The sequence below is a fragment of the Typopeltis vanoorti genome, chromosome 10, assembly GCF_054136105.1.
Source record: "Typopeltis vanoorti isolate ZY-2024b chromosome 10, IOZ_Tvanoo_1.0, whole genome shotgun sequence".
NCBI classification, from domain to species: domain Eukaryota; kingdom Metazoa; phylum Arthropoda; class Arachnida; order Uropygi; family Thelyphonidae; genus Typopeltis; species Typopeltis vanoorti.
The window spans coordinates 88796794-88819550 of NC_143558.1; the positions used below are offsets into that span (position 1 = coordinate 88796794).

General features: G+C 33.9%; 1 protein-coding gene across 2 annotated transcripts in view; it reads right to left on the bottom strand.

The window, feature by feature from the left end:
* The window catches only part of LOC150102574 (fasciculation and elongation protein zeta-2-like), a 226412-nt gene that overhangs the window by 23202 nt on the left and 180453 nt on the right, over positions 1-22757 (bottom strand). For both annotated transcript variants that reach the window (XM_090398834.1, XM_090398833.1), the window contains one exon: positions 14880-14955. In XM_090398834.1, the coding sequence (XP_090254960.1) occupies positions 14880-14955 (76 nt within the window). The remainder of the gene's footprint in view (positions 1-14879; positions 14956-22757) is intronic.

Genomic DNA, 22757 nt, shown 5'->3' on the forward strand with positions numbered 1-22757 from the left:
CAAATAAAAACATTGGTCTCCAGAGGGGGAAATTTTCCACATGATACTAGATTAACTTTAAGCTAAATTTTGGTCAAGGAAACTTGACCATACATGTTAGAGTAGCTGCAGAGAACAGAACAATTACAAAAAAGAGCATGCTAGATTATATGATTTTACAAGCATGAGAAGAACTTGATCTATAATGACACTGCAGCCTTAAGTAATTGATGGGGATGGGGGGAACAATAGTTAGCAAGTGAGATGTATTAAGTTATATAATTTTCCAAAACTGGGACAGTTTCAGAAGGTCATTCCTATTAATATTTGATTGAATATTAGGTATGATACAAATAACACAACTACTTGAGACTTTCACAGGAACATTTTCACAGTTTTTGGATGTTATCTTACTGAATACTTGTCACTACCACTGTCGTAAATATTATTTTCTCCCTTAATTGCTTTAGACCCACATGGCATCAGACCGAGTTCATCTTATACATGTATCTGTAGTTTTATACTTGTTATCCTATTCTCTGTCAGTATTTGTACTCTTTACATTGAGAAAATCAACCAAAAATGTTACTTCTACATAAGTCATTTCTGTTCCTATTATTATGTCTGCTACTTATGCCTCAATCTTTCATCATATAGGCATAGGTACCCTAAATTGTGTGTAGTACATTTAGGTATCCTAAATGTACTACACACAAGTCATTTTCTAAGTAGCATTAAGTGTTTGGAAGCTATAACCCTATGACACTGTCTGATATCTATGTTCCATAGAATTTTCTAAACCTAGCATGATTTTTTTTGTTTTTTCAGTATTTTTAAATTGTGATACATCTTTTCTTTTAAAAGAAAAGATTTATTGCCATATGATGTGCAAGAAAGCTAAAGTGCCAGATTTTAGTGATCAAATAAAGGATTGCACCAGCTAATACTGTATTTTACACATCATTATTTTTCAAATCAAATTGGTGGTAACAATTATCTTACCTAAAACAGGCTACCTACTCAAATAGTTCTATGGGATAGGTGCAAATAGTTACTATTTGCACCTATCCCACTGTAATCAAGTACTTCTCAAGATGTTTAACAAAAAGTTTAGTGCTTTTATGCGATGCAAAATCTGAATGAGTGATTCGCATACAAGTATTCATGCTAATTTACTCAAGTGTATCAAGAATGGTATAACTAATATTTACAAAAGTAGCAATATAAACCAAAAACTATAGGATGCCTAAATACCTTGTATGCCTTTTCTTATACAGGTGAGTGTGTACAAAAAGGACCAATTTCCTCTCTACATCACAATCCCAACTATGCACTCCACCATATATCAGGTTTTATATGGAGTGAAAAAGAATAAAGTATATACATAAAAATGACTTCACTACCAGAGTCAATACACAAAACCAGAGCAGCTGTAGCTGCACTTATTATAAAAACATTGAAAAAATTCACATGACAAAAGCTGTGTTACAGGTTGGATGTATGCTAAATATATTTAGTTCACAATGACTTTGTTTATCCCAATTACAAATTTACACTCTAAAGTATCATTTACAATGATGAGTGGATTTAAGTGTTGGTTAAACATACTTAACTATAAGAGTTTAAAGGCTTGTCACAACAAAAATTAAAGAAAGGAATAACTTGTCCAGTTCTTAAGAAATTATTATTAAATAATTAAATAAATAGAGAGGTCTATACTTTCTCATGCCAAAAGATCAAGCTGTGCCTTGAACCTATTCACAGTTTCTGCACTCACAACACCAGACAATGCATTCCACTCAATCACTCTTCATGCAAAGAACCCTCTTCTGCCTCCCCTGCTTACTTATATACCTTCCTTCCTTATACATCTTCCATGGATAGCCTCTAGTACTATCCCTACCTCCCTCTACTATATGAAATACCTTCTCAACAGTAATCTGATGACAATCCTTCACCAACTTATGTCACAATCATATTCCCCTTTTTTCTTTTATTCACAAGGCTCTGTAAGTTGTATTCCCTCCATCTCTCCTCATATCTGACATTCCATAGACCTGACACTAATTTAGTACACCTTCTCCAATACATCCTCATTCCTCTGAAAACCAGGTGGCCAAATCTGTGCATAGACTGTTCATGCTATATGTGGCATGAACAGTCTTATACAGGGGAACCATAACTTCTTTGTTTCTGCATGTCAATGTCCTCCTCTTTATTGCCATAATCCGTTGGTATGTTCTTACAATTTTAGTAATGTAACTCGTAAACTTCAAGGCTCTGTCCACCATCACTCCCAGATCCCTCATCTCCTCCACCTTCAAAATTTCTATATTAATTGTATACTCTGCATCCCAACCTTGTCTACCAAATTTCAAGACCTGCACTTTTCAACATTAAACTGACAGCTCTTATCATTTGCCTATTCAGATCCTCCTGCAAAGGCCACAATGCCTGCTCTACTTCTCATAGCCTTCCCAACATCAGCAAACAGCTGCACATATCCAGTTAAGCTGGTCCAAATGTTATTCACATACACATTAAACAATAATGGCCTCAACATACATTGCTGTGGCACAACACTAGTGACCTCTCTCTTTTGGAATACCACTCCTCCATATACAACCCTGCTGATATCTGTCCAATGGCCAATCAACTATCCAACTTCAGTCTGTTATCTAATCCCATCTGTTTCGGTTTAGCTACTAGCTTGTTATGTGGCAGTCTATCAGAGACCTTTGAAAAATCAAAGTACACCACTGCATATGCATCTCCTTTATTGTAAGCAGGGGATGAGTGATGAGTGAATTTGTCACCATGTTGTAATACATGAGCAGATTGCTGAAACATGACCCCCCCCCCCAACAAACCCATGCTGACCATCATAAAGAATACCGCTATTATCAACCCTAAATTCTAGTCCTCACCAATTTCTCTAATACCTTAACAACCCAAAACACACAAATCCTCAAGGTTAATCACAACAATTAGTCATCATCATCATCAAATTCCCGACATGTACCCTCAAGAGGTGTACAGGATATGATAGTACTACATGAAAAATTTACATCATTACTAACTTCCTATCAACAATTTTCCTCCAAATCAGTCTGTTACTTGTCAAGACTCCAACATTATCAGATCTTATATTTCTATCGTCTAAGGCACTTTGTACCGTATCAATCCACCTATATCTTGGTCTTCCTCTGGGTCGTTTTCCTGCCAACCTAGCAAAAGAGTAGCAAAACAAGAGAACACTTGTTTTGCTACTCTTTCCTCGCCCATTCTGTTCAAGTGACCATACCACCTGAGATTAGCTCTGCTAACGCATTCCTGGATGCTGACAATGTCAAGTTCTTTCCTAATATCCTCGTTTTTAATATGATATTGCCATTGATGCCATCTGTTTATGCTCCTAATCTTTCTCAGGACGCTCATATCTGCAGTCTCTAGTCTTTGATCAAGTGTTTTACTTCAGACCCAGCTGTCAGATCCATAAGTTAAAACTGGTTTGAACACTGTCTTGTATACAGCTAATTTAGTATTCTGACTGTAGCTGAAATGTTTTACTTGTTCCACAGGTTCCCCCATTCAAAACACAGTTGACATTTTCAATGATTCTACCTATTTTCATTGTCTTTTTATTGCTGCCATCATACCATATCTATTACAAACAGTTATTCAATTTAGTCAGGGAATCTTGCAAACTTATAGCGGAATTATTTAGAAGTATAACATTGTCCACATAAAGCAAAGAACTAACATTAACATCTCCAATTCTGATATCATGTTTAATACCACTTTCCTTCACAATGTGATCCATATAGATAATGAATAACAGAGGGGATAATGTACATCCTTGTCTCACACCAAATTTAACATTAAACCATCTTCCTGTACTTCCTTCAATTCTAACTACTGACTTGCAACCAAATAAAGACTAAGTATTGCTTGATATAATGCCCGATTGACACGATATAACTGTTGTGTATTGAATAGCTTCTCTCTTGGCACCTTGTCATATGCCTTTTCCAAATCGACAAAACTTAAATACAGATCTTTGTTATATTCCCATGCTTTCTCGACTACTTGTCGTAAAGTGAAGATCTGATCCTGACAGCCTCTATTTGGCCTGAATCCAGCTTGTTCTTCACCAAGCTTTTCTTCCACAATTCTTTTCAACCGTTTCTCAAGTATACTGGCATAAATCGTGCCTGGAACACTCAGTAGGGAAATACCTCTGTAATTCTCACATTCAGATTTATTTCCCGTTTTATATATGGGTACTATTAGAGCTCTACTCCAATTATCGGGAATTCATCCCTTTGTCCAGGCCTTCTGAACTATGCAGTGCAGCCACCGTAAGACTTTTATACCACCATACTTCAGCATTTCTGGTCGAATATCAACTACTCCTGCTGCCTTTCCATATTTCAGGCCTTTGATGGTTTTTTCTACTTCAAGTATGGATATGTATTCCTGACTGAATGCCTGTTGAATGATTTTTACCACTGTGCTATCACTGCTTGTTTCATTTAGCAATTTTTCGAAGTAATTACTCCATACTTCAAGGATATATTTTTCTCCTGTTTTCATGTCACCTTTATCATCTCTAACTCCTTTTACAGCACTCTTTCCTCCATTTCTAAGCTTGTTCAACAACTGCCAGAATATTTTGCCACCTTCTAGATATTTATTTTCTATGTTCTTGTCAAAGTCCTCCCATGACTTTTGTTTAGCTAGTTTTACACAGTTTAGCTTTCATACATTTGTCTCTGTATTCTGTAAGAGCACAAGCTGACTTATTTGCCAGGAACTTTTGATATGCTTTCTTCTTTTCCTTCACTGCCTCTTTAACTTTTTGTGTCCACCATGGAGTTTTGATTTTTCTATCCGTGCAGACAACCTCACCACATGCTTCTCTGGTTGAATCAATCAATGTTTTCTTCAGATCTTGCCTCTGAGTCTCCAAGGTTTGGTTGCTGTTCTCAAACTCTTTCATTTTTTCTTCAATAATCTTTGTGTATTTTAGTCTACAGTTCACATCTGAGAGCTGCTCAACTTTTATTCACTTTAAAACTTTCTTACATGTCATTCTTTTCGATATGAAATTCAATTTTATCCCGCTCAAGACTAAATAGTGATCGCTTCCAATTTCAAATCCTGTGTACACTCTAGTGTCCTGCACCAGGGAGAAAACATCACTATCAACAATAACATAGTCAATGAGAGACCTTTCTTATTCCTTGCCTCTTCTCTCCATGTGAATTTGTGCACATTTTTATGTTGGAACATGGTGTTAGTAATAACCAGTCCATGTCCTGAGCAGAAATCCAGCAGGTATTTGCCATTTTTATTAGCTTTGCTCTTTTCTCCAAATTTTCCCAAAACATTTTTGTATGTCTCACAATCACTTCCTATTATGCTATTTAGATCCCCAACAAGGACCAACTTTTCCTTTTTCATTGTGTCGGTAGCTTTCTCTAGAGCCTCAAAAAATTCATCCACTTCTACCTTAGTAGAGCCTTCTGTGGGACCATAGGCACAAATAAGTCTCATTGTCCAGTTCCCCATTCTGATATTTGCCCACATCACTCTACTTGAGACTGCCTGCCATTCAAGAAGATTAGCCTCGTATTTAGTGTTGAATACTATGGCCACCCCTTCTTTTCCTTGATTGTCATTGCCTGAATATAACGTTTTGTATTTATTGCTCAGAAAGATCACACCAGTTTTTGTCTTTTTTTGTTTCAGTCACCCCTATTATGTTGATCTGGTACTTATCTAATTCCTCAGCTAACTCCATTTCTTTGCCATTCAGGCTTCTTATGTTGATAGTACTGATCTTTAACTCTGGTGATGTTGAGTTGGGGGTGTGCTGTCAGATTTGTTCCAGTAGCTGACTTTTTGCTGTTCGCCCTGGTTCTCTGGCGAAAACAACGGGGGGGGGGGGCCTTGTTTATCCGGGTGAGACCCCAGCCGGCATGAAATTTTGTCATGTTGTATCATCATTTTGTATATTGGTTTAAGCCAATAAGAATACAATTTAGTCGGCTAAATCCCAGATTGCCAGCCCATCCTCGTTCATTCACTATCCAGGTAGATACCCAACAGGGTGCACCATGAGGTGGTGAGGATTGGACATTAGATCAGAAGCCCTGGTCGGTTCTCTGCATTCCTTTAAAGGCTATGTGGAGGTCTCCTCTCAGTTATACAGCTTGACCCTTAAGCACCCCTTAAGACAATAATTAGTCAAATATTATTTACACTACTTGATACTGCTCCATTTTAATTTTTCTTCTTTTAAATAAATATTTACATTGAAATTTCTGGAATTCTTTTTTTTGCAATACTCTGAATATGAGTAAATACTGATTTGTATAATTATTGCAATGTTCTTACAATACTTACTGTGGATTCAGTTTTTTTTCCCCCTTCCTCCATTTCCCTTCGAATTTTTAAGCTGTTTTATTTATTGTCATTTTTCTACTTTGACATGAGAATTCATGGTATACAGTAATTTAGACGGCAGGATTTTTATTTCGCAAAACTAGTCAAACAATCTGAGAATATCCCACAATCAATACTGTTGCTTTTGCTGTAACATCTATCTAACCAAACACGATTAAAATGTACTATTTTCTATATGTGTGTGTGTGTGTGTGTGTGTGTGTGTGAAAGAATACAGCATGCCTTCATAGCACAGTTATTAGTGATGCCGCCTTCCGACTGGAAAAACGAAGATTCAAATACAAAATTCAAATCTTTATGAGGACATTTTAATTTAATGAAAGTTAACTCATCGTATAAATGAGATGAGATCAGAGAACATACAACAGACAAATGCTGTATGTTCTCTGGAGATTGGTGATATAGTCTCTGAAGTTTTTAGCTTTCCTTGCCTAACTATAAGTATGCAAAAAAGCAGTATGTAGTGTAATATGTTATGGCACATTACAACTACTTATGGAAAATTCCAAGTCAATGTCCCATAGTAACAATGCAATTTTAAGCTCATTATTGAAAACAGCAGCAGTTCAAACAGACCAACTACTACAGCAAAATGAATTCACTAGCTAGCAGATGACTAGGATGACAACATCGAATATTAATTCTATTTTGTAATTATGTTGACACCACTGAAGATGGCCTGTAATATTCAGGCTGAAATATATGGCCTTAAATAAATAGTATTACTTATCTTTGTATTTTTTCATGTTAATTCAAGAAATCTCTCATGGCACAAGTATCTCTTAAACAACTACTTAAAACAATTTTTGAGAGTTGTATGACCCTAGCAGCAGATGTTTCATTTAATTGGCTGCTGAAAATGAAATGCACAATACAGTTCTATTGTAAATAAGTGATCTTAGCAGTAGTCTAAAATTTTTGATTTAAGTTTTAAATCTAGAAATTGTAACATATAGCAATTTATGACAGAAATGATTTTGTGTTGATAAAAGTTATCACACAAAATTAAGAAATTTTTTCTGAGCTCTTAGCTGAGGTTTAGGGTTGTTGGAGGGACAATAAATGCTTTAAGTTCTGATAAAAAGAAGGTTACATACCAAATTTGAAAATCATAGGTCTTTTGTTTAGATCAGGGGCGGCTCGTGCATAGGCACTGCGGAACTGCAGCCCCCAATTTTTCTCGATATATTTAAATATATTTATTAATTTATTTATATTTGCTTGTAATATTTAATTTTATCATCAAAAATCCTATACAATTCTCTCATTTTGTATAAAAAATAATAAAAATCCATCTTGTAGCACTTAGGAGGGCACTAGCAGCACTGTGTTTATCACATTGTCATACTGCTACGTGCACAAGCATATGCACGTCATAATGAGATGCAAGCTATTAGCATAATGCGACACTGTCCGTTGCACAGTTCCACTGTTGTTTATATGCGGTTTGCACCAGTAATAGAGTGTTCTTATCATGTTTACTCCGTCTCTTTAAATATTTGGACATTACAATTAAAAGATTTAATTGTAATGTCCAAAAATTGTAAATCCATTCCTTGAATTACAATTAAAGGAATGAATTTTATTTTTAAGTAATTTTGAATTATACTAAACTGTATAATTTTATCGATAATAAAAAATATTTTTTCATGTTTAATTTTTTAAAAAATTTTTACCATCATTTTGATATTTTATCCAAACACGTATACACTGTACTTACAGCGTGTATGTATATTTTGAAAGTTGCAGCACCTCCATGATTTCAAGCCACGAGCCACCACTGGTTTAGATACAATAAAGGTTTAAGCCATTAATGACAATGTGAAGCAAATATGGAGGCAGTAGCCTTTTTGTTTAAATAAAATCTTCAAGAGTTTTGGGTCTGGGAACTGTCTAGTGGAGAGCAGTGGGATAAAAATCCTGCAATGCTTTAGATCAGGCATGGCCAACATCATTCTATATGAGGGCCAATATATGATGAGGGGTAGCATCACGGGCCACACACTTTTAGACAGAACTTAAATAAAAATAAACTCTGCATTTTTTCAAGACAATACTAATATGTATTGACTTACTATATTTGCTAAATCATTTTACTACTTGGAGAATAATATAAACTACTTGAAACTGATCACTGTAACCAGATCAGAGCAAGTGACTTTCGATGATGCATTACTCTGGAGCACATAGAAATCTACCCCCCCCCACTATTACAACTTGCACAGAGAAGCAGTAGATTTTATAAATTGAGTAATGTTTTTAAAGCAATTTTGATTCCGTGTTGAGAATATAAAGTGTTTCCGTCATCAGAAATAATGAGTATAACTAGTATATCAATCAGAAAATCTGCGGTTGAAATTAATAGCTAAATTTATAATACATACAATTTAATATAGTTTTTATCCTGCTGCGGGCCACACAAAATCACGCTACGGGCCTGCTGTTAGCCACCTGTGCTTTAAGATTATGATAAAATCCTCAAGAACTGAGTTTTTATCCCCAGGTGTAGAGAAGGGGAAAACCTCATAATGCTTTTATATAATTTTATTTTTTAAGTTGGCATGAGAGGAAGCTAGTTATCAAATATGAAGACCATAGCTCTTATTGTTTAGATAAAATTAACAAGAGCTAGTTTGGATCCCCAGTTGCAGGGAATGACAACAGGTTTCATGATGCAATGGACAAGATATGGAAAGTAAATCACTGAGCCTTTCCATAAAGCTGGGACTGCTAGAAATATGCATAGTCAGAATTGCTCTCTATTGGTGTGAGAGACGTGGGTAATGGCCAAAGACTGTGAAATGAATATGGGCTTCAAAAAAACATGTTAGTTCTTTTGAAGCCAATGAATAAATCTAATACACAAAATCATTTGAAGGAAACTAAAGCTTTTTGGACATATCTGCAGAATGGATAACAGCAGAAAAACCAAAACTTGATGCTTGGCACAGTGGATGTATAAAGAGAAGAGAATGGCTGAGGCAAGTGAGTAGATGATGTGAAGGAGTAGTGTGGAAAGAGTTGGCTTGAGTTGAGTCACCTGGCAATGGACAGTGAGAAATGGCAAAGAATGGTGAAACAAGCATCACCATCAGGCAAATATCTGTCAGAGTTGGCTTTGGGTACCTGAATGTGTGTCCTGGGGGAGGGGAGAATCCTAACTTTGCAAGAGAAAAATAAATACAATCATGGAATTCAGTAAAAAAAAAATTCTCCTTTTTCTTTAAAAGTATTGGACATCAAATATGGCTGTCAGGAAATATATTAAGAAATAGTTTTATTCTTCCATTATAAACATTCACGAAACTGCATCACTAGAGTACATTCACTTTGTACAAATAAAGTAGCACAAATACAATAGCTGTCATATAGGCACCATGGAGGAGGGGGAAAGAAAATGAAAGCAATCTTTGCAATTAATCACTTAAGTGTTTTTGGCATCAGTTTCCTTTATATATGCATATTCATTTTATGTTGTAAGCATTCTATATTAATTTTAAGAAATTAATATTGAACACTCCAAATAAAGTTCCTCCCCCCCTTACTGGTCATGTTTGTTTTTGTATATGCATTATTTATCCTTATTAATAGAACCATGTTTACTTATGTAATACAAATTAACAACCTTTCATGTCTGAGAGATGAGCATGAAAAACAACAAAACAATATGCTACCTACATGAATCCAGAAATATCACAATGTTATTCATTATTCTTGCTATAAAAAAAAAAAAAACAGATGATTTCCAACATATTTACCTATTTCGTATTAAATAATAACTGATATTTATTATCCTTTGCTCAAATAAGGTTTTTGAAAACTTAGGCATTTTCCTTAAATGCAGAAGACTGTTTAACGATAATTAGCATGTATATACATAATCCTAAATTTCAGCAATAAAAATGAAGTATAATTTTTCTTCAAATGGCTACAGTTTTAATTTTTAATCTCACAGAACTTCTATTAACTTTTTAAAGTACTGAAATTTTGCAATCATATTAACTATGAAAAATACGAGGGTTGTTCGATAAGTCCGTGCAAAAATGAAGAAAACATAATTTTTTGAGACTAACATTTTTTATTTTTCAACATAGTCTCCTCTGAGGTCTATATACTTAGTCCAACGATGCTCGAGTTTTTTGATCCCGTCCATATAGTATGATTTGTCCAACTTTTCAAAATAGGCAGTTGTTTTGGCAATCACTTCATTGTTTGAAAATCTCTTTCCTGCCAACCATTTTTTCATGTTTGGAAACAGATAGTAGTCTGAGGGAGCCAAATCTGGAGAATAGGGAGGATGCGAAAGGACTTCGTAGCGTAAATGAAAAAGAACTTCGTAGTGAAAAAGAATCTTCTTTTTCGACAAGTGTGGTTGTTTTTCCTTTATTTCATTATTTAAACCAGGGATTCTCAACCTATGGCACTCGTACCACTGGTGGTACATGAGCCACTGTCGGGTGGTACGAAAACAGAGTATAAAATAAAAGGGTAAATTAACATTTTTTTTTTACTTGCAACATGAGTTGAGAATTAAAAATATATGCACAAATATTTAACAGTTCTACTTCAAATATTTCATGCAACTAAATGAAAACAATTAGATTTCACATTATCATTAAAAACTTTTGTATAATAATATACAAAAATAATATGGAAATTCAATTTGAATTTAATAAGTATTAATCAAATGACAATGGAAGAAAGTAACTCGAATATATTTGATCAGACAACAATAGTAAACAGTTTGTCCATTGTCGTTTGTTTAGCCAAGAGCCGCAGTTACAGTTAAGAAAGTAGTGGTGTTAGATTATTGTCTTTGAATGTGAGATTTTATTTGTGAAATTGTCATATTTATATGTAGTTTCTGCCAGAGGATAGAAACTGGAACATGAATAAGTAGTTAACGAGCAGGTCCTCAAAAAGATCAAAGAGAGAAATGAGTGTAAGCAGGGGAAACAATTCTTCTCTGCCAGAAGCTACTTTGAATCCTAATCAACTGACAGAGGACATCATTGTACAAGAATGCAACAAAAATCCCTGTACAGCACAACGTAAATATAATCTTAGTTATTTATCATATGGTTTCACATACATTGCAGAAGAAATTGCACCTGTTCCCCAGTGTGTGATTTGTTATGAAAAGCTATCAAAACATTCGATGAAGCCTTCCCTTCTTAAACGTCATTTTGAAACCAAGCATGGTCATATATTTCCAATATACAAGTAGTCAAAAGGTATGACACCTTATTACTAAAAGAATCTGGATTTGAGCTAGCTGTTGCAAATTTTTTTTCACTTGATTATGGAAATGTTATGGAAATATATGACTTCTGCATTACTTCAACCTTGGCATCTTCTCTGGGTCTGGCTCCCATTGATGAGACCTAAATAAAGATTGAAATCAGTCTGGGTAGTGGAATCTTCTCATAATGCATAGCATTATACGTGCCTGTAAGGATATGTGCCGTGCATTATGGGATACTAATGCAACTAATGTGAAGTCATTAGCCTCTATATACAAGCCCAATTGTGAAGTTACTTCACATGCAAACTTGTTTGCTTACACTTGGATGAAGGATGAAACAAAGAATATAATTTCTTTGCATCTTTAACTTATAATATAACCAAATGAAAAACTTTCAACAACTAGCTCTACTCCAGAGTATTTTAGTAATAAGGTGTGACACCTTTTGACTACTTGAATAAGGGAAATATATGACTTCTGCATTACTTCAACCTTGGTATCTTACCCTGATTGAATAAATCAATCGCCCGTGAGATGCGGTGACTGATTCATTCAATCCAATACCCTTGGAGGGTAATGGATGGCAATGCTGTAGCCAGTGAAGCTCTAACTGAGGCTCGGCTATTGCTGTTACCCTCCTGCCATGATCAGAGCTTTAATTGCTCAATAATACCTTATCCCTACACTGTCCTCTACAGATAACGGAGAAGATGAAAAGCATTCTTGCTTCGCCCCTTTAAGCCAGTCCTTATAAGGATAAGGACCTTGGTATCTTTTCTGGGTCTAGCTCCCACTGATGAAACCTCAAAAATGGAAACTGGTCTGGGTAGTGATCTTTCTCATACTACTCAGAATCATATATACAGTAAAACCCCGTTTTTACATTCCCGTAATTTACGTTTTCCTGCCATTTACGTCATTTTCCATTGGTCCTGTCTTAAGGCCTATTCTTACGATGTATTGTTTTCCCGCCATTAATAACTTGATGTGGACGTTATTTCCTGTGATTTGCATTTTTTTCTCGGGTGGCAATACTGATTTTCAAATTGATTGCTGTGGAAATCTGCACATTTCTGTTCCCAGATGGCGTTACTTACTTTCAGCTGTAGTTTCATTTCCGCAATCAGGGTGACCTGTATGCTTGCCACAGTAATGTAGTGATGAGCGATACTGTGATTTTTCAATCACATTATGAATTGATATTGCAGAATTTCTGCTACGTAATTTAGCGTGTGAAAGTTGCTTTCAAGTTGCAGTGGTGGATTATCCATGTTAGTAACATGGAGAAAAAAAAAGACAGAAAATGTATTTCGGTAGAAGAAAAGATGACAATTCTGCGATGTGTAGATTGGCATTCTGGAACACGTGTGCATTTAGCAAAAGATCTTGGACTCTCCATGTCCACTTTGAACATGATAGTAAAAAAAACAGGTCAAGCACTGAACTCAATGCAAAGCAATCTGGTGCGATGTCAAAAAAAAACAATCAACAAATAAAGATTATTTTAAATAGATAAATGTAAGAAATTGTAAATTCATTTATTTTCAGTTATTAAATTTTGTAATCTGTTATGTAGACTCACATACTAGCAGCAAGTCATCTTTTAGCCTTATTTAAACGTTTTTTTTTACATTTCCTGCTATTTACACTTTTTTCCATCAGTCCCCTGAAAAGTGTAAAAAAGGGGTTTTACTGTATATCTGTAAGGATATTTGTCTTGCATTATGGGATACTACGGCAACTAATGTGAAGTCATTAGCCTCTGTATACAAGTAGCCCAGTTGTAAAGTTACTTCATGTGCAAACTTTGTTTGCTTATAATCAGATAAAGGATGAAACCAAGAATATAATTTCTTGGCTTCATTTACTTTAATGAAGATCTTATAAAGCTAGAAGCACAGAAAGTTGCAGAAGAACAAATGAAAGAGGAGAAAAAAAAAACAGTTGAATAAAAAGAGGAAATAGGGTCTCCAAAAAAAGTTAAGTGAAAAAAATTGGCAGAGGCTTTTTGTCTCTGTTAATAAGGCAGTTTTGTTTGAGGAAATGGATTCTAATATGGATGAAGAGATTATCAAAGTAGTATGTTGCAACTGCTTGCTATGTACAGATTTACACAGAAAAGAACAGGGAAACCTATGCCGACCAAGTTCAATATAATGTATAATTTTTTTTATTGATGCTCACTCCTGTTGTCATCTCATTCCCTGAAAATGAGGCTACATTTTTCATAAGTGATGCATCTGATGAATCATCCTCAGAATACTTTGTTGCAATTCGTAAATTGGTTGTTAATTATAAAGTTTCTCCTGCCTATTTTGATGAATTTCCAATTAATACGGCATCAACTTTGAAGAATTACTTTTCTCGACTTGTTTCCTGCTAATTATTTTACTAATAAGTGCACTAAACACACGTTTCACTATTTATTACATGACTGAATATCAAAATTTTATAATTTATATGCTATATTATTTCAATGTAAGCAAAGAGTAAAATTGGCTATAAATATAACAGAACAGTTGTTCATTAATGTTCAGTATGTTAACTTAACCTTGTGGTTCATACAGTGATTTCTGACTTATTACCTTTTTGGGTTACAATGGGATCATTAGAATGAAACTCTGTCATAAGGTGAGCAATGATTATAGTTATTCCTGACTACTTTATATCCACACATCCCAGGGTCAAGGGGAACAACATATGGCAAAGGATTTGTTTCAATGTGAAGTACCACATCTTTCCTTTCCCCCCCTTCTACAGATTACAATTTATCAAAAGACAGTCTGCTAAGGTTAAACAATTAAGATCTCTTATAGCATATATTTTGCACTCTAATATTCACATTATTTACTCATGACATTTTCCCACATAACTTTTATACTGTTTTTATTTTATTTTTATAGTGTTTTGTGGTAGTAAAAGTCCTTACTACCACCATAAATAAAATGTGTACATTCTGGAAAATATATAAGAATTCATCTAAAAGCTATTACTCAGCAGGTCTTATACATCAGCAATGAATTTTGGACCTCTCTTTTTGCTTTTCTTTCACAAAATCAGGTGGGAGGGCACCATTCTAATATAATATGCCAAGATAAGCAATCACACAGCATTATAGGATATTCTTTTTATTACAAATTTTAAAAAAGATTGAATCATCAACAACATAAATGAATATACTTACTTTTAATAAGAAACTCTAATGTCTTATTGTCAGGCAGTCCTTGCTCATTATCATATGGAATAACAGTAGTAAGATACTATGAAAAGAGACAAAATTTTAAACTAAAATCATTTTTCCCCGTCATAAAGTATTCATCAGAATAAATAACAAACATTGAAATTCAATAAAATATAGTTGGGAGAGTTGGAAACACGAAAATTAATAATAATATAGGAATACATGGAGAACATACTCTAAACAGGAATGGTAAAAAATTGATTGACTTTGTAGTTTATAATAACCTAAAAATAATGAATTCCTTCTATAAACATAAAGACATTATTATTATTATTCCTGATACCTCCAAGGAGTCCGAAGACTCATCGCGGGAGGACATCTTCAACTGTCTCTACACCTTACCTCTACTACGAATCAACGCCATCTACCGCCCACCTCCAACACCACCACAACTAGTAATTTTTGTCTGTAAATTGCGTGTGTTCTGAAGGGCCGATTTGTATGTATGCGGGATGAAAAACCCGAGTTTCCGGGAGAAAAAACCCTGCTACCTCCGTATGAGATCGGCTAACTCACCATCGATTGAAATCGACCAGATAAAGATTCCTCCCGTCGCGACGAGAATCGAATTTAGGCCTATTCCAATCGAAGGGCGCAATGTACCGTCGTTCTTCCAATTGCGCTACGGAGGCGCTTTTGCGACATACATAAATATACTTGGGCAGCAAGAGGATGGAAATCAATATTAGATTACTTTATACTAAATGAAAAGACATCAAAATTTTCACTAGATGTTAGAGTTCACAGAGGATATGAAATAAGCAGTGACCACTTCCTTGTTAAAATAAAATTAAGATTACCATCTAAATGGCTACAAGTAACAAGAACAGAAAGAAAAATTGAAACATTTGTTTATAAAACTAGACTATTGAATGACACAAATGTACAATGGCTATATGAACAAAGAATTAGCCAATATCTAGACAAAATAAAACAAAATGGAGAAATAGAAAGGCTTAATATAAAAACGAAATGCAGCATCAAATGAAAGCTTAGGAAAGACCAAAAAATTCAATGAAAGGTAAAAACTGAAGATCTGGGATGATACAATGAAAGAAATAATCAAAAAGAAAAAAGAAGCCTATCACAAATGGTTAAGCAGTAAAAGATTAAATAGAATATAAAAGAATAAGTCGTAGCTAAAAGAGAAGTCAGAAAAAGGCAGAGAATCATGGAACAAATTTGTTTATAATTTAGAACATGATTTATATAAAATAAGACCCAATGTATATAAAATTTTGAAACACTTAAATGCAGATACCAAAGAAAACAAAATTAAACACTGATTTGAAATTAGAAGAATTTCTAAAATAATTCACAGAATTGTGGACAGACAAATATTTTAAAAAAGACAATTGGCAAACAATTAACGAAAATGAAAATGAAATAACTAAAGAAGAATTAGAAATCAGCCTGAAAGAAACAAGAAACGGAAAATCACCTGGAGAAGATAAACTAGGTTCAAGACTATATAAATATGCAGGAACTAGATTCAAAGAAAGACTTATTATTTTTAAATAAAATTTATTCAACTGGTATACCCCCAATAGAATGGAAAAAAGCAACTGTGATTCCTATCTTTAAAAAAGGTAATAGAGATGACCCTAAAAACTATAGAGGTATCAGTATACTAAATTCCTGTTACAAAATTTATAGCAAAATCTTAAATATTCCGAAAACTTTATTTTAGAAGTACAGAATGGATTTAGAAAAGGACGATCATGTATAGACCTGGCCTTTTGCCTAAAATTAATAATAGAGAAAAGAAGAGAATACAATTTAGAAATACATATTGCATTTATTGACTTTGAAAAAGCATTTGACAAAGTTAAAAGAAACATTATTTAACATATTAAAAGAAAGACAAATACCAAATAATATCCTAAAAGCTATCACAAGTATATATGAAAATAATCAAATATAAATAAGATTAAATCACGAGCTATCATATAGGAGAGAGATAAACCAAGGGGTCCAACAGGGATATCCCCTCTCAGCAACTCTTTTTAATATTTACTTAAATGAAATAATAATAAAATGGAACAAAAATTTACATCAAGGAATTAAACTTTCTTCTACAGTAAACTTAAACACTCTCCTCTTTGCCGACGACCAAATAATAATTACAAATTCTGAAGATAAACTACAGAAAGCTATTTTAGATCTAAATGAGATATCCAAAGATTATGGTATGATAATATCAACCGAAAAAGCAAAAACTATGGCCTTTAAAGGACAAGATCCAGCAAGAACAAAAATAGTAATAGATAACAAGATCTTAGAACAGGTGAATTCATTTAATTACCTAGGATGTATGATCATATATGAAAATGAAAAAGATATAAATGTAAAAATTGCAAAATATTTAAAAATAACAGGTGTAATTAACTCTATATTTAAACCAAACCTAGTTCAAAAACAAACCAGACTAAAAGTATACAATACATTAGCCCTACCGGTCTTAATGTATGGAAGCGAAATCTGGACAATAAAACAAAAAGACAAACAAAGATTAACAACAGCAGAAATGAAGTTTATGAGAAAAACTGCAAAGTATACCCTATTTGATCACAAAAAAAACGAAGAAATTATGAAAGAATTAAACCAAGAACCAGTAATAGAAAAAATTAAAAAATATAAACATAAATGGATGGAACACGTTCGAAGAATGAAAACAGAAAGATTACCAAAACAAGCCTTAAAGCACAAGCCATTAGGAAAAAGAAAACCAGGATGTCCTCACGATGACTTCTAAGGCCGGAACAGGCCATGCTAGGCTTAAATCCTTGATATGCATGATGATGATAGTTGTAAGAGGGCATGCAATATAACTCCTGAAAAAAAAAAAAAAAAAAAAAAAAAAAAAAAAAAAAAAAAACTATATGGCAGAAAGTAACAAATTATTAATATCATCCTAAGCATCTCCATGAAATACAAAGACCGATCATAGAGGATCTATCTTTATTATTTATCAATGCATCTCACATCTCCATGAAATACAAAGACCGATCATAGAGGATCTATCTTTATTATTTATCAATGCATCTCACACTTCACCTTCAATGACTATTATACTTCTGCTTCACAAACTCATTCACTGACAAACTGGGTGCAGAAGTATTCTTTTTTTACTTTCCTTCTTGTGCTAATTATCCCAATTCCACCATTAGTAAATCATTCCCTCCCTTCTGAGTGGTTCTCTGAACTTCAAAATAAAAAAGAAAACACATGAAACTAAACTACAACTCAAACTCATGCACAGATTTATATCTCAGGATGTCCCACATAACTTTTCTTAATTAACCACATAACATTTCAAGTATTCTGACATCTTTATAACAAAAAGAAAAATATTTAAATTTAAAAAAAATATTAAAATTTATACAACAAAATCAATGTAACTTAATCATGCAAGTGCCAAAATATTCTTTAAACCACCACTTCGAAACAGCATAAATAAAACACAGCTTCCCTTCAATTATCATAAGCTGAGAATTATCCTTTATGGGCAAAACTTCACAAACTTTTGTTTCTTGCTTCCTATAGAACTACTCTTGAATTCACACAAAAATTGCTTCCTATATAACAGTAATATAAGACAGTTAAATTCTTCTTGCATCTTAAGTCACAGATTACTTAAATACAGTATATCTTGTTTTTATCCAAAACACATCAATAACTTAATTCACTTTCTATATGAAAATCACAGCAAACTACACTGAATAAACTATTGAGACCATATCAACAGTTTTATCACTTCAGAACAAATTTACTTTCTATGCATAAGTCTCAGTATACTTCATTGAAGAAATAACTAAAATCATATCAACAGCTTTAAATCACCTCCTCAAATTGAGAATCCTAAATAAAACAAACTTTACCAGACCCATTTCTATATGAATTGAAGAGCAATAAAGTTTCTTTTGGTTTTCACTGAATAAATCTCATATGGATTAATGATTATAAAAAAACACTGCACTTATCTCTCTTTTAAAGGATTTCCTCTCTCAATCTTCCATTTCTAACTTTCCTTCTGATTTCTGTTCAATTTTCATATAGTGAAAACAAACTCCACAATTCTTCTCCTCCTGCTCTGTTCTCTTCTTCTTCCTTCTGAAATGCTGAATGCTAAACAGTATCTGTTAACATTCTTTTTACTTCCATATATACTTGGAAATACAGTAGAGCAACTTATGGTTCAGTCAGCCATTATGCATTGCAACTACTGGTCTCAGCAGTTTGCTTGAAATGCTGACAAAGAAGCTCAGACAAATAATATAAATTCCTCTTATTTTATTATGAAAGAAGTAGAATTTTTAACATTTCTTCATTTCATTAAGTATATACACCGAGGTGAGTTCCCTTAATCATTCCTCCGTGTGAATTACGATGTTGACTTTTGCTTTATTCTTGTGACATCATAATGAATATTTTAAAATGCATCTGGATACAAATAGCACAAGCATTTCCAAATTGGTCAGGTCATATAAAACTATAAAATTTTAATTTTATTAAATTAACACTTCAAAAAATATAAACTAAAATTATGCTCTAATAACTAATTTAAGTAAATTTATTTTATATCTAAGCAAGACTTCAGTGGCCCAAAATAAAAATAACATTTCAAAACATCTCGTTTATGGCATACAGTGAAATAGTTCTATTTCACAAAATAAAACTATTAACTATTATGACCTTTTTTCTTGACCACTAGTATTAATAAATTAAAGACTTAATTCAGGATGTTAGTCAAGTAAATAATTGTTTAATATCAGACTAGTTTCACTGACTAATATCTGTCAGCATTTTCAGGGATATACTGGTAAGCAATGGAAAGTAACAAAAACTAGGAAACTAACCGACAATTCTAAAAATTATATAAAGTTATCAATGTGCGTGATACAATATGTGTGTTGCAAGTACGTTTTATTTTATACCAACCACATGGTTTAGGTATGTTGACGACATCTTCATCATTTGGAATCACAAAAAAAAGAACTAATGGATTATCTAAATACAATTAATTGCTTCCACAACACTATCAAGTTCACATTGGAACTAGAAAAAGATAATAAACTTCCATTCCTAGACGTCCTTATTAAGAAACAAACTGACAATAGCATCAACCTGTCGGTATATAGAAAACCTACCAACACTGGACGCTACCTCCATTTCGACTCATCTCACCACATATCCCAGAAACTCAGCATTATCCATATGCTTAAAAAAAAGAGCTATACAGTGTCCACAGACCCTGGCGACTTCCAAGAAGAATTAATGAAAATATCCAGAGATCTATCCCTAAATGGCTACCCTACAAGACTCATCAACAAGATTCTCTTTAATGACATACCACAAAGACAAGATAAAACCCAATACATCAGCTCTATAACAATTTCATTTGTTAGTACCATATCCAAAAAATTAGCTCTTCTTCTAAAACCATACAATATCCGAGTAACCTTCAAACCTATTGAGACCATTCAAAAGTTTATAAGATCCTCGAAAGATAGCCATCCTTTCTACAAATACTCTGGAATTTACAGCATACCCTGTTTATGTGGCATCAATTACATCGGACAGACATCTAGACGTTTTGAAACAAGAAAGAAAGAATACATAAGCTATGTAAGGAATAACAGACAAGATATATCAGGCCCTTCTTCCCATTTTGCCTCTGCCAACCATAATATTGAATGGGATATGAGTCATATACCCTACACAGAAGAGAACTACCATTCCAGAACATTCAAAGAAGCTGCTACAGTCGCCCGTTCAACAGGCAACTTAAATAAGAATCAAGGCCTAATCCTACTGGATATATGGAAAACTCTAATTAGATCATTTAACCAAAAAGAAATGAACTTTCATGAAAATTACAATAAATATCACAATACATATCTCAACAAATAAAACGTTGTACTTGTGACATGCATATTGTATCACGCACAGTGATACTTTATATATAATTTTTAGAATTGTCGGTTAGTTTCTTAGTTTTTGTTACTTTCCATTGCTTACCAGTGTATCCCTGAAAATGCTGACGGATATTAGTCAGTGAAACTAGTCGGATATTAAATAATTATTTACTTGACTAACATACTGAATTAAGTCTTTAATTTATTAAAACTATTAACTTCTTAACTTGAATTTTTTTTTAAATGTGTGTGATATTTGAATTTTAATACATATTGCCTACCTAAACCACTAATGACTTGCCCTTGGCAATAATCCTTCCAACTCATTAAAAACTCTTCCAGAAGAGATGTCCTTGCACCGCAATCTTGCACAGCTTCTTCTGAAAAAAATTTTTTAAGCATTTACCATAAATGTTTTTTGTAAACTATAAGTTGCTGTCAAATTCCCTCTTCTCTGCACATCAACTGAAATTTGAAACACACAAATCTTTGATCTTGACCTGTCTCTCCATAAGGGATTCCTATGGAGACAGACTGAAGCAGAATGGATTCTACCACTGTTGATATACAGCTAATCTCTTAGTTCACATCACCCACCAGTGGACATATGCAATGGAAAGTTTCAAAGAATTATGAGCTGTCACTATTGTCACTTCCAGAGCTTTCATCATGCCTCACATAAAGGCCTGCTCAGTAAACTTCCATCCTTCAGTCTACTAGCAACTCTGTAATAGGATAGCCAGCTCTGTCTCTCTTCAAGTTTCATCACGAATGCAGGGATGTGCCTCGGGGGAAGGGGGTCTGTTGCATCACCTAGCCTTATTCTCCTATACATAAATGACCTACTCTCAATCACCACTAATCATATTAACAGCTTTGCTGTGTATAGTACACTTCATTCATTCCACTGACAAATCATGGAGCAGATTATAAGAGCATGTAATCTAAATAATCAAATATTTCAATCTGTAACTTGCAGATTATCTTCATCATAACTCACAATTCAAAATGACAGAATAACAATGGATTTCATAAGTGAGAAATAAGCAGCATGATCATTATACAGTAGTTATAAAATTAATACATAAAAAAGGTTTATAACTATTAAGGATGTCTTTCCCAAATTTTTGATAGAGATGGGAGGCACAATGTAGGAACACTTCAACATTTCCTTAATAGGCACTCAAATTTAAAATGGTATCTATATAAAAGGTGGGTCCTAGACCAAACGATTCTGTGGTCAGCATCAACTCCATTCGGAGCTCTACCAGACTTATGGGATTTTTTTATATAGTACGTATATTATTATTAGACACCTCCAGGGAGTCCAAAGACTCATCGAGGGAGGGCACCTGCTCTACAACTCTGTCTCCGCCACTCAATCCACCAACTGACCGCAACTACACCAACACCATCTACCGCCGCCCACCACCACTACAAATCTAGCTGTAGTGGTGGTCGGCAGAAACAATTATAGGAAAACAATTCCGCTGTCTCATTTCTAGAAAGAAAGACCATTCTACTTTTTCCCTCACTTTTGAAAATATTCCTCTTACCAACAGGGACCAATTTACTCTCCTTAGAAAGGAGAGATCTAGCATGTTCAACTTTCACATCCAATTTATCCTGACAAACACATAGTCTATAGCTTCTTCAGCCTCCAAAAGACTTTGTATTCTTTTCTGTTCTAAACAGTACTCCTCTTCTGCTCAACTCCTGACACAAGCTCAAATCCACCCCACTTTAGAATACTGTTCCCACATTTGGGTGACCCTCTCCCGTCCAGTCACATTCCCAGATACATTCTATTGCTGCATTATGCCTCTTCTACAGGTATTTTCATTTCATCCCTACACTGTCTTTCTCAATGACTACAACCTTCAGGTTTTCAAAAAGCATATGA